Genomic DNA, 12,846 nt, shown 5'->3' with positions numbered 1-12,846 from the left:
ACAGGCACACTTCACAGCTGCTGCAATCCTGCAAGGTTTGTTCCAAAGCAACACTTATTGCATAATCAGGAAGAAAATTAATCAACCTACCAAGGAAACAGTTCAAGGCTTTCTGCACAAAATAGCCATGATAGGAGATCAGTTACTGTTGCAAAGGCAAGGCAAAAGAAACAGGCTTTGGTGAAGAAGTCAACATGTTAATCTCATTTGGCAAGGACAAGAATTTGAAGAGGTAAAGCCACTTGGCAGGTATTGAAACTTGGGGTGTTAGTGGGAGGAGGGAAGGGGAAAGGGAGGAAAAGCAGCAAGCGGGAGAGAAAAACCTGCAGGGTCATTGTCTCTGACCAAAACGTCCTGCGGTGCTCAAAACACGCAATAGCTCTGCTCTGCTTTAGAAACTTGTACCACTAAGTGGTACTTGGAAATGTCAGATCTTCCAACTCTGGTCTGTCTAAGACAATTCTGTCAACAGAGTGCCCTCTGTTGTATGTAATGGCTAAATGCATGCCATCACAATGGGCCGTTTTTCTGCAGGCTCTCAGGGTGGATGCTGTCTGCCGTAATTTCAGCTTCTAAACAGCTTTATTTTTCTCAGTTACTTATAAATACATATGGACTGAGATTACACCTAGAGGAGCAAATAGAGTCCATCCAATAGAGGATCTGTGTGTATTTGAAAACTGTGGCTGTAATGTATGCATGTTCTAGCTGTGCATTATCTTCATAACAATGAGGTTTCAAAAAGAACAGGGTGCTTAAAATCCTTACTCTAATAGAATTATTCAGGTTTCCTCTCTACAAACAATAACAAAAAATCTATAATGTGCTTATGCTGCAGTATGTACAGACACAGGTACACCTACTGTGTTCATTAATAGGAAGTGTAACAGCTGTAGTTATTGTTCTCTCTTTCACAAGGCCTAGAAATGTTTCTTACACTTTCAAGAGTTTTGTTCAATATTATTTTAGTAATTACTGGAAGTAAGGAATCTACCATCATTCTTGCTGGGAAATTGTTTAATGTCCTGGTATTTCCTGCGCTTTAGAAATCATGGTTTCCCATTCTAGTGATTTCTTTTTGCTGTTTAATACCTGTTGTTACTCAGGTACAGAGCTAATACCTGGAGCCTGTTGTATCTGACACCAGCTATGTCTTCAAAGAAGTATAAAGCTCATTAGCTTGTTTTCCAACCTCAGATGTGCTTAATTTGCATCCACATCATGCAGCTATCCAACACTGAGCCTGTCCAGTCATCAAGACATTCTACTCCCAACAGTATTGTACCTACTGCAGCATGTGTCGTACTCTACTTAACCCAACCAATCAATACTGACAATGCTGAGAAGCAGGAAAGAAATGTCAGGTAATTAATTCTGAGGACCTTCTAACTATTGCCACATAAAAAGCATCCTTTTCTCCCATCCTTGACATGTTAGGTTAGTTTTCGTCTTGTTCAAAGGTTTCACAGATCAAGCTAGGACCTTGCAAAACCAGGCCTGGAGGGGAGTTTGGTACCACACTGAGACTGACAGGGGAGGGGTACCCTGAAGATAAATTTGGTGTTGAAAAATGCTGAGTTTGCATATCCCTATGTTCCTTGTAGAAACAAATACTGTTGGCATCACAGCTCTTTAAAAGGAGTCATCAGTAGAATACATAACCCTTGGGTTTTCACTAGTTTAAAATGCCTGTAGAGACTGAGGAGAGGCAAATGTGCTTTGGGATTCTCCAGTATTTGAGGCACAAAGCTCATGGAATGTTTTATTTATCTGGTAAAATGGTGCACAAGGATTTTTTGTGACTTTCGTTTTTTGTCTGTAAAATAAACATCTTTAGTAAAGAAGTCCAGGTCCAAACAGGATTGGGAAAAGTTAAGAAACACAGCGAGGCTGTGTTTTATAGTAAACCAGCACAAAATCCAATCGCAAAGAGTAGGTGGAAGATGATATCTGCAAGAGAAACACAGACTAAATGTGAGTAGTTCCCTGTCAGCTGCCTTTCATGTTCTCTTCCCACCCCCATCAATGCAACAGCATGCCCCTAATGTGGCTCTGTCACCATATCAAGTTTTAACAAACAGGCTTTGAAAGGCCTTTTTCAAATCCTCTCCAAATTGAAATGCTTTCAGACATCTCTGTTAATCCGGTGAAACATGCTTGTTCCTTTTTGGGAAGAGGGTGCGAAAATAAGAGAAAGTAGTGTTCCGTATTGGAAGTTATTGGTATGATTTTATTGTCCAGAGTGAGAGATGTACCAAAAGGAGGAAAACAAAGTGTATAATGTTGAGAAATAAAATTTGATTTTGAAATATTTCCCTTTCTGTCAGATTTACTGGATTTTTCAGCTCTTTCTTTGAGCTATGGGTTTTATGTTGACAGAGTCACTCAAAATCCATATTTGGGATTGATATTTTCATTGTTGTATTTTGCTATTTACCTGAGAGTGTGTAAAATCTGGATAAACCTTTGCCTGTGTAAAATAAGAGAAAAAGTTAACATTGGGATGGCATGTTTAAAATAGGGCAAAGTGCACCAGCGTGCTTTGTAAAAGCAGAACAAAGCAAATTCTGGGTATTTCTTCCTCTTGGCTTTACTGTCTGAAGTTATAAAAGGATCCTCAGTTCTTTTATCTTCTAAAATTGATGGGGTTTTACTAGTATAACATACTGAATTGTAATAATGCTGCTCTATGTGTATTTGTAATTTTAAATTGGCTTTGAGGTTGGTGTGGATGTAGTTGATAAACTAGTATAACGGGCTTTAGTGAAAACATAATTTAGACATACCTTGTCCAAGGACCTGTTTCAAAACATGTGCTGGATCTGCAGAATTAAACCATCTCAGGGAGAAATTCCTGGTGCCTTCTGGAGGCAGCAGTTAGAGGAAACAGGCGTTGTTTTATAACGGGGAAACCTGATGGCAGTTCAATTTGTGTATCAGGAGGAATAGGCATGAACGGTTAACCTACCAGAGTTATGGGCATGCTGAAGTAGCAACCCACGGTGTAGAGAAAAACTTCCCTGCTGCTCCTAAGCCTGACCTCTCTCCCGCTCACGTGCAACCTTTCAGAGCTTGTCTGGGCTGTTGCTGAGGTCAAATGCAGGTGAGCAGAGTTTACATTGCTAACTTGGTGTGTAAGTGGTTTGGGCATTTACCATTAATGCCAAATGGGTGCGTTTACTCACTTTGTAAATGAGGAGAGTTTCGCTGAGGTCTGCTGCCAGAGCCCCAAGCCTGGAGGGGACCAACTTCTGTTCAAGACTCCTGCTGCCATGGGGGAAAGGGCTCTGGCAGAGGGCTTCTGCTTGCTCCTACGCTGTGAGCCACGGGTGGCTCCCAACTTCATTGCTTCCCAAAGGGAGAAACACCCCAGAAACCTAGTTGCTTACTGTGTACATCGATCTCCGCCACTAAAACACCTCCGGTTTGTTCCATGCGCTGTTTTCGTTTGTCACATGTCTCAAGAGATCAGAGAGAAAGCCACGTGAACCAAAAAAATTAAAAATAATTAAAAAATCCAAACCCAATTCTCATGTTTCCAATCAAGGAAATTAAATCTGTGTCAATATTGCTGCATATTTTCCAGGGATTTTTTTTCCTGTCATTATTGGGTTTTTTTGGTGCAGGAGAGATTTAAGGAGAGTCTTTACAGTGCATTTTCTGAGGATTTCGCTGTGCCACAGCCCTTACAGTGCCTGTCAATGTAACTGCTCTTTTCAGTTGTGAGATGGCAGGAGCCCAGATGGGTGTCCGCTTGCTAATCATAGGTCCTCCTGGGCTGCCCTTTCCACCCTGCCTTAAACTCCTGTCAAGAAGGAAGGGGGGAGCTGAGCTCCATCTATTTAACCTGTGACCTCTGTGAAGGCTACTGTTGTTGTTTGTTGATAATTATAATTGTTGCCCATTGGGTAGAAACAGGAAGCACCAAATCCCTTCCATATAGATCATTTCATGTCCAGCACTAATGATGCCTGTCACAGCTGACAAAGTCTGTATTGGAGGCAGTGCTCTACAGATTAAAGGTCCTTGTCCGTCCCCTGACCTTTGCAGATCCCCAGCTGTGGGCTTTTTTTTTTTTTTTTTTTACAAACTCAGCTTGTGATATTCTGGTTATGAGTTGCTGGTAAGCATAGACCCTCAGCTTGGTTCAACCTTAATTGCAGCAGACCACCAGCTGCATTTTTGGGTTGGAAGCAGACTTGAGGGATGTTATCCTGATCAAGCAATTATCCTATGCTGGAGGGTGAGGAAGGAATTCCACCCTGTGCCTGAAAGGATGATGTAGATGTTTGGCAGTACCATCAGAAATGCAGATATGGAGTACGGGTTTTGTGTTTTCTTTTAACCCTGATCTGTGGCTAGATAAAAAGCTGAAGAAACCTTTAAAAACAAACAATAAAAACCAAGCCCAGAGTTTTTTTCTTTTGCCTTTGAAACTTAGAATTTTTTTAACAATGCATTTTTGTCAAACCTGCAAGTTTTGCACAAATCAGTGCCCCCTGCTTAGCACTGAGGCTGGGTAATAAACTGTTATCTTAATTTGGCTCCTGGACTGAGAAAGGGTTTAGAAAGAAAAGTTGATTTCACCAGGAGTGATGCTTTCTCTTCTCCAGAAATATTTGTTGCTGAAACAACAGTGTGTCGGCCAAGGAGTATTTTGGGCTTTCATTTCAGGTTAAATAAAATTTGACTTCATTTTATAGTAATGACACATTCATTGCATGAGATAAAGAATAGCAAAGCTCTGATTTAGTGAGGGAGGGAGAGAGAAGTCTTTAAAGAAAGACACTTTAGTAACCCTCACCCTTGCATCAGTTGGTGTAAGCACTGTGCACCTCCCCATGCTAAATAAATGCATGTATAGCACCCCCACCTCATTCCTACCTAAGGTCACAGGAACCTACAGTTCGACCTCAGTTCCTGCTCCAGTGTCAATTTATGTATTTCATGTAGAATAGGATGGCTGCAAGAGCAGTAACTTACTGCAGCCCTGCAGGATAGCAGAGAGGACTTTCCCTGGGAAGGTGGACTGGGAGGTTTCGTTTGACTAGCAGTGAGCTTTGAGCCAGGTTCTGCCACTGCCCCCAGGGTGCCCTCAGCACCGAGATATTTGGTAAAATGGAAAAAGCTCTACTTTCTCCTTTTTACCAAGCTTATGTAGCTGTTTGTCAGACAGGACTGTAGTCTGGGATATTGATAAGCACTGAGTTTTTAAAGCGCTACGTTATTTCTCAATACTTTTAAACAAGTTGCCCAATGTTGCGTACAGTGCCTGTAGCAGGACAGGGGTTGGGGTGCATGGCTGGCCACTCAGGTTCACGCATGGCAGTGGCTCCATCTACTGAAAGCTCTGGCACTGGCTCTGCACCCGACATCTCAACATCCTCTGTCTAAATTTAGCACCACGAGTTTCTCGGGGAGGGAGGCCTTACCACCGGGCAGGAGAACTTCTCGCTGTCACAGACGTGTGTCTCGCAGTGCAGCCAGACCTTGGACAGCTTGGGGATGTTACGGAAGCGGAAAGCATTGAACTGGAACGTTGCGCGGCTCGTTTTTCCATTCTCATGCACAAGGATGGAGTTGTCTGTGGCACACCTGTGTTGTGCATGGAGAAGCAGTGTCAGAGCATACATGGCTTCAGTGAAACGTCTCCTGAGGTCGCGGACTGATGGATGCATTTGCCCTGCTGTGGGTCAGCTTCTCTTTTGCCCCCTCATCCCCCAGCTTTCTGTCATCCTCGGGGCTGAGCTGGGCAGAGGTGCTCCCCCGGCTCTTACTGGCACCTACCCCTTGGTGATCAGAGGCCAGTGGATCTGGTAGAAATACTCCGAGGAGGGAGTTGCCCAGCAGTTGTTGAGAACAACTTTGAACCTGGGGAGACACAAACCCCAGATTAGCAAGGAATGTCCTGATTGCCAGTTAATTAATTATTACTCCTTCCCTTGCCTACCTGTCACTTAAGCCCTTAGCTTCCACTCCAGCAAATATGTCAGAACCAATTTCTGATGTTTCAACGATGAAAGGGGCTTCTTTTATACTTGAAAACTTGGCATTCTTTGAAAGACAAAAAGACATCATACGTTACTAGTAACATGCAAAGCAAAGGCACGTGGCAACTTCAGACAGCTCTGGAGAGATGGACTCCAAAAGTCTGGGTTCTTATTACCTGCAAGCTCCAAACTCTACACCTAGTAGTAGGACTATTGCAAGCCCAAGATGGTGTTTAAAAATATTTTTGTTAATGTTTGGCTTATAATAAGTGACAGAATTTGATGTTATTTGGGTTGCAGTATACGTTATATCACAGCATGGGTGGGAAGCAAGCTTGCTGCTTCTTCTGGTACACCAGAGGTGGTGGGGGAAGCTGGTGGGAGTGAGAGACTGGAGATGACTGTATGGAATGCGAATGGGGTTGGGAGACGGCCACGTGTGGGAGAAAAGGAATGAAGACAAGCAGAAATCACATGCCCATAAGCAAAGGTTCAGCACTCTGTGATTTATACTTGTGGTGGCTAGCATGGTGAGAGCTGAGGGGGCATGAGTGTGCAGGAAGAGCTCTGCCAGCTATAGTCATTCATCCACTAAAAAGCCAGCCTGCTCAAAGTAGTAGTGTGTGGTGCTCAGGTGAAAAAGTTTGGTTACAAATACACTGAAGTAGCTACCTTAAATCCCGCTGCTTTTTATTGCATAAGATCATAACGAAGCTATATCAAGAGTAACATGTTTAGTCATAGCAGCTATGGTTTACTTAGTTAAATCTACACAGCAGGATTCGGGGGTATGTATTTCTGGAGCTGTTGGACTGCCTTTCCCTGATATACTTGCTCACTTCCCTGGTACTGATTTTCTTATGTACCTTTTCTCGCCTACACGGCGAGGTGGCACTACAGTATTCCCACTGCAACATCTGATAGATTGGATGCACTGAAGTTAAGGCTCAAGGCTGTGTTTAGATTAGTGATCCATGGCTGTTAAGTGCCCTGAGAAATTCTCATTTAACCAAAGATTTCTCCTGAAGGAGAGAACTGGCAGAAGTACTGTCACAATAACCTTATCAGTCCTTGTGCTAAAATGAGTTGAACATGGTATAGTTCTTCTTTTTCCAAACTATTGCTCTACACTGTTTTAGGGTACTATCTTGCTTTTCTTCACAACAGGTTTCAGTGTTGAAGGTCCGATTTCCATCCAGGCTCCAGCCCCTCATGCTGCTTCACAGTCCTTTGCTGTTAATGGTATGTCACAGACTAAAGGGCAGGGGAGACTGAAGTGTTTCCACTGGGTTACACTGCAGCTTGGGTGCTGCTTCTGGATGAGGAAATGGGCACATGAAGCACCTGGAAGTATGGCCCACCGGAGGCAGAGGGCTGTGTCAGGCAGCAGTGCAGATGAATAGCAAGGCAAAATAAATCTTTTCTTTCCATTTGGCCAGGAAAAAAAAAAGAAAGAACATTTCATTGAAATTAACCTTTTCTCCCCAGTGAAAATGTGAACAAAATAACAAAGGAGTGGTCTATTATCTTTCTGAGGTTGTTCTGTACTTGTGCTCAGTGGGAAAATGTATTAGTAACAGTTCAGCCACTCCCTTCTTGACTCCTGGAAGCCTTGTGGCCATTAGAACAAAACAGTCATTTGCCAAAAATATAGTACCAGAGATCCATTGCTCACTGTCCATCATCTGTTTTTGCAGCCAATTCTGTCAGGAGTTGACAGGAGCAGTGTCATACCTCCTCGGACCTTGCCAGGGTATACTACCAGTGTGCCATATATCAGAAAAAAGACCACAGGGGTTTTCATATGGCATCCCAAGGCTGCCAAAATGTTTATAGTGATCAGTTGGTGCCCAAAATGCAGGGTGTGTGGGAGAGATTTCCATCAGTCCACCTTGCATTAAACACTCCCTCTACCTGGCCTATAAGTTTAACACAGTATGTTATTAGTTGTGCTTTTTCTAGCTCTGCTAAAATAGGGAGGCGGCTTTGGTGCTTTTGACTGTGCTTTGACAGAAAAAAAGACTCCAGGATCAGGAGCTGGCTGCTTCAGCAGCACAGCAGGGTTGTGGGGAGGGGAGGGATGTTTTAAAAGATTGGCCTGATATACAGGGATGATACTTCGTTGGAAAAAAAATTCCAGCACGACCTAAAGGTCTCTGGGGAACATGAAATATCTGTTGGGTGAGGACCAGGAAGCAAACTGCAAGAGAAATGCATGGAGCTTTGCTGTATCTGTAGAGACTATGTCATAGCAGCAGTGCCTGCAGATGCGTGCTCCTCTTCGAGTGGGGCTACAAACAAGTTTTGCTTTTTCTTATAAAGCCTGTCAGCGTGTTAGAAATGCACCTCTCAGCAGAAAAATCTGCCTGATTTGGAGGGATTAAAAGAACAGTTGGCATGTGTTTGCTCTGTTCAGTTTAAGTATATCCCTGTTAATTAGCAAAAACAAGGACCCCTGCAAACCCCACTGTAATTATCTGTTCCAAGCTAGTAATGTGCTGCATGACACATAAAAGTCAGGAGCAGCAGCCCTTTTTTCCAGCCCTTAGGTTGAAGCCTGTGGAAGGTGAAGGCGAAAAGCTGGGTGGCAAAGAGCGCTTACAGAGTAGAAGTTGAGAGACAACTGACTTTCAAATGAGCCGGAGCTTCCATTCTTCACATGGACGGTGGCCACCCTGGGGACATAACAAAGTTTCTGTATGAGTGAGACGTGGTGCTGAAAACAGGGTGAGGCACACTCCCAGAAGAGGACATACCTTTGGTCAAAGGCAGCCTGGTTCACCAGGTAGTTGGCATTGTATGTGCAGGTGAATGAGTAATTCACAGGCTGGCTCTTCACAATTACCGAGGAGTCATTGGAGACGATGGAGTTGTAGAAGTGATAAATGGGGTTCTTAAACTGTGGATGGCAAGACAGAGAAATGTAGGCAGTACTGAGTCTTTGAGGCATCAAGAACAACTTCATACTTTGAAACATGAAGACTCCATCTGGTTACAAAACACCATCCCCAAGGAAATGTGGTTTTTAGCTCTTTATATGCTGTGCTGCCTATATATATGCCTTACTATATAGATGTTCTGTGTAATACAGGTGCAAATGGGCGACTAACACACAGACTAATATCACTAAGCCTGCAAGTATTTTGCCTGTAGATGCAAAGCACAACTATTTGATTTTTCCTTCTCCCTGATACTGAATTTGCCTCCTCCTTCCATCAGTACTTAAAGCCCACTCCAAGCTGAAGCAAATGGGACTCTCTCTAGTGAGTCCAGCCAATTTCTGAGTCCAGTCCAGCTCAGAAACGTTGACCTTGATAGTCTTACCTCTGACTGCGTCCCACAGTATGATTTGTTTTTAGGTGACAGGTCCGGGATTATGAATTGGTAATATCCCGAATCGTGGATCCCATTGTAGCAAATGCCTCCAAGTGCCAACTGATTAACCTCCCATCCATAAGGACACTCTGGAATTTTGGTAATGATGGTTTTAGGATAGCAGTATACCAGAATTACATCTGAAAGGAAAAGAATACACCTAGAGTGATATTCAGTGATGGTTTTCTTTCAAAGAGGCGGGTCTGCACTTTCCATTGGGATTAAACTTCTGTGAGCAGGGGTGTGTGCTGGAAGGTCCCCTAACATGAGTGGCTTTTGCTGCACAAAACTGACCTTTGGGTTGTTAAATTCTGGCCTCTTTGGAAGAGTTTGGCATTTGCCTTCTAATCAATGCAGAACTTCATGTAAATTTTTTACCTTTCTGGAGTAGCTGATTGAGGAGCAGAGACACTGCTGAGAAACCTGAAATGAAACATTGCTGCACTGAAATCTGTCAGATTGTGCTGCAGAGCTTGCTTCTGTAACACCACTGACTCTGTAAAAATAGTACGGGTGAAGTTTTTTGTTAGGTTTCAGTATATGTGTGTCTTTTTGTAGTGGTGTTGGATCTAGGCCACAACACATACTCTGCCCTTTCTCTTCTTGTGCTGGTATTGAGAGTGCCAGTGCAAACTGAATTTTTAGAATTCTCAAGTTAAAAGCTAAGATCTAAAAATGAACCTAAAAGGCCAGGGCTGTTAATGGCAATAATAAATGAACTGAAAAGCCTAGCCCTGTTAACAGCAATAGTTAACAGCAATAGTTAATAGCAGTGCAATATGTTTCCAAACATGGTGATTGCTGACACAGCGATGAAAATTGAACATCATAACTTACAGACTGATTGCTTCATGATAGCAGAATTGGACATTTTTCAAAGAGAATCAGGCAGTGCGACTTTGAATGTCTGATGGAAACTTAAAGGGCAAATATTGACTAACCATTAGTGACCTGAAAATTGGGGAAGATTTCCAATTACTACAGTCAGAAAAAAGACACCCTACATGGAATTATTCAATTATTTCTTTTCAAGCCCTTGACACTCTCATTTTTATGATAAAAAACTGATTTTGCAGCCTTTCCATATCTGCAGAAGGTTAGGGAATACTCAAGGTAAGTCAAATAGGGACCTTAACAACTCACTCCTTTCTGGTAAACAAACCTTCAGTGCACACAGGCTGATTCTGCTTGTGTCGATGGTCACATTTGTAACTCTGGCAACTTTACAGCTATGAAAATTCCTGCAGTTCAGAGAAACTGCTTGTGCAAATGAAGGTACTGAAATAAATGGCTAGAGGGCCAAATACTTAAGATATACCATGAAATTACTGGCAGTATTCTGACACCAGTCACACACATACCAAGCAAACACTCTATATTGAGGCGTATTCCAACACATTTCTAAAGCACGTTTCTTAATTGTAGTCCAGTCTACATTACAGGTCTGTCTGGCACCAGATCATTTGAGTTTCTAGGCAGAAATCAGTGTGCAATTAGAGCCTTAGCTTCAATGATCTTTTAAGATAGCAAGGTAGTTCAGGAGTTCAGCCCAGCACGTTCATTCACCACTAGTCATCTGATTGCAGTCGGTGGGACTAAAGCCCAGCTTGGGCAGCGAAGTTCTGTTGCATCTAGCCAGTGCTATTGTGGATAATTTCTAATCGTTGTGGTTTTCTTTGCTTGGGCAGCGAAGTTCTGTTGCATCTAGCCAGTGCTATTGTGGATAATTTCTAATCGTTGTGGTTTTCTTTGCCATTTTATGCCTGAATTCTGCTTGTGCTTAACTTTATTGTGCTATGATTATTGCACGGAGTTAAGCATATGCCTAATTCTCCGTGGGGCTAGGAGTTTAGCGGTGCTTGCTTTACAGTGCTAGCTGAAAGCAGATCAATAAAAGAAATGTAAGGATTAGCCCTCCAGAATCCACAGTTTAAGTTTCTGAAGAAAAACCTTTCCACTTTTAAGTAGAAAAAACCTCTTTGGCAGCTTAATTACAAGAGAAGATCATAGGAGACTTAAGTTATTTTACCTGCTTTATTTGGATTGCAAGGCCCCGCGATAGCTTGAGCCAAGATGACCAGCAGATAAATAGTAAGAGTCACCATTTCTTGCAATGATCTGCGGACACAGAGAATAAAAGCTGAAATTGTCTTTAAAATTGGAAATAAAAAAAAATGCTTCGGGTGTAGACCCAAAACTACAGCTACTGTTAAACATGTCCTTGCAGAGAGAAAGAAATAACATTACCGATATTCTGTCGCACAACTTAATTGCATCTACTGGATAAATATTTCCAAGACCATTATTACCACTGGGTCACTATTTTGACAAATTTACTATTTTAGTTTAGTGGTGGCTTTGAATTATTCTAGGTTTTCTTTGTTCTTTTAAAGAGTCTAAACCTAAAGTGTTAGTATATACCAAATGAAACTGAAACAAGGGGATCTGAAAAAAGAGAGAATAGAAATTACTAGAAGAAATACGATGCAATAACATAGATATTGTGCTTATAAATTTAATGCTGAAACTATTCTCTGTGTTGATGGCTATCCTGATCTTAACTTCATGTAGTTCAGGTTTGGCAAATTACACATTTTCTCCTTTACTACTAAATAATGAGTTTTCAGGAGAACATACATAGCAGTAATTAATGTTTTCACTTCGGGCCTCAAACCTGCAAGCTGTTTCCCACAGGGAGAAGCATATAGAGCCTGTGGCATTGGGACTGGAATTCTCATATTTTCCCTTTGTAGACACTCTTCAGTGTCTGCCCTCCTATACACATCACTGAGCAGACTGTCAGAAGTAACAAATATCATTTAGGTAAAGAAAAAAAATCTTCCTGATTAAGTATTTCCAACAAAAAGAATAAATTTCAACATTCTCACTCAGCCTCTATTCAAAAATATATATTTATAAAATGCTCATACAATACATTTCAGTGACAGTTCCTTCTAATTATAATCCTATGCATTCTACAAGAAATTAAGTATAATACCTACGAGACAGGAAGAGGCTAAGTATTTCAGATTTTCACTCCGGTCTTATTCCAATAGCTGCACTGTCGGCTCGTCCCAAGATGTCCTCTTTCAAATGAACCCAGCTAGTGTTATCTTCGCTTTATATAAGCAATCTTGTAAAAGGAGCCCATCTCTGGTTAAATCTCAACCCGCCAGTATTGTCCAGTGTGGGAGGAAAAAAAAGAGTTATAGAAAAGCAGTTCTCTTCTCCTAGATGGGACTGTATTGCTGCTATTTGATTTTTAGAAGACTTTCTGTGGTGGCTTTTTACAGATCTTGAAAATAATTGAACAGAAACCTGCTGAAGGTATATAACTGGCACAAAATTTTTGTTTTAGGGAAATGCAGAATTTCTGCAGAGGTAAAACAACAGCTGCCTTCTAGAATTCAGTGAAATTGTATTTATAGGGTTTTATAGGAATTAGATGCCTGTCTTGAGTGGCTTCTTGACAATGTCAAGT

General features: G+C 41.9%; 1 protein-coding gene across 1 annotated transcript; it reads right to left on the bottom strand.

The window, feature by feature from the left end:
- Positions 1-1,897: 1,897 nt before the first annotated feature.
- TECTB (tectorin beta) lies at positions 1,898-11,470 on the bottom strand. The gene is made up of 10 exons (XM_009821160.2): positions 11,395-11,470; positions 9,315-9,505; positions 8,747-8,889; positions 8,593-8,665; positions 5,951-6,054; positions 5,788-5,871; positions 5,433-5,595; positions 3,390-3,459; positions 2,438-2,470; positions 1,898-1,950 (listed from the first exon to the last, which is right to left on the bottom strand). Exons 1-10 carry the CDS (start codon positions 11,468-11,470, stop codon positions 1,898-1,900), a joined length of 990 nt encoding a protein of 329 aa, XP_009819462.2.
- Positions 11,471-12,846: the final 1,376 nt, after the last annotated feature.

Source organism: Gavia stellata, chromosome 9 (assembly GCF_030936135.1).
Source record: "Gavia stellata isolate bGavSte3 chromosome 9, bGavSte3.hap2, whole genome shotgun sequence".
Taxonomy (NCBI): Eukaryota; Metazoa; Chordata; class Aves; order Gaviiformes; family Gaviidae; genus Gavia; species Gavia stellata.
This window is presented reverse-complemented; position numbering and strand designations above follow the sequence as displayed.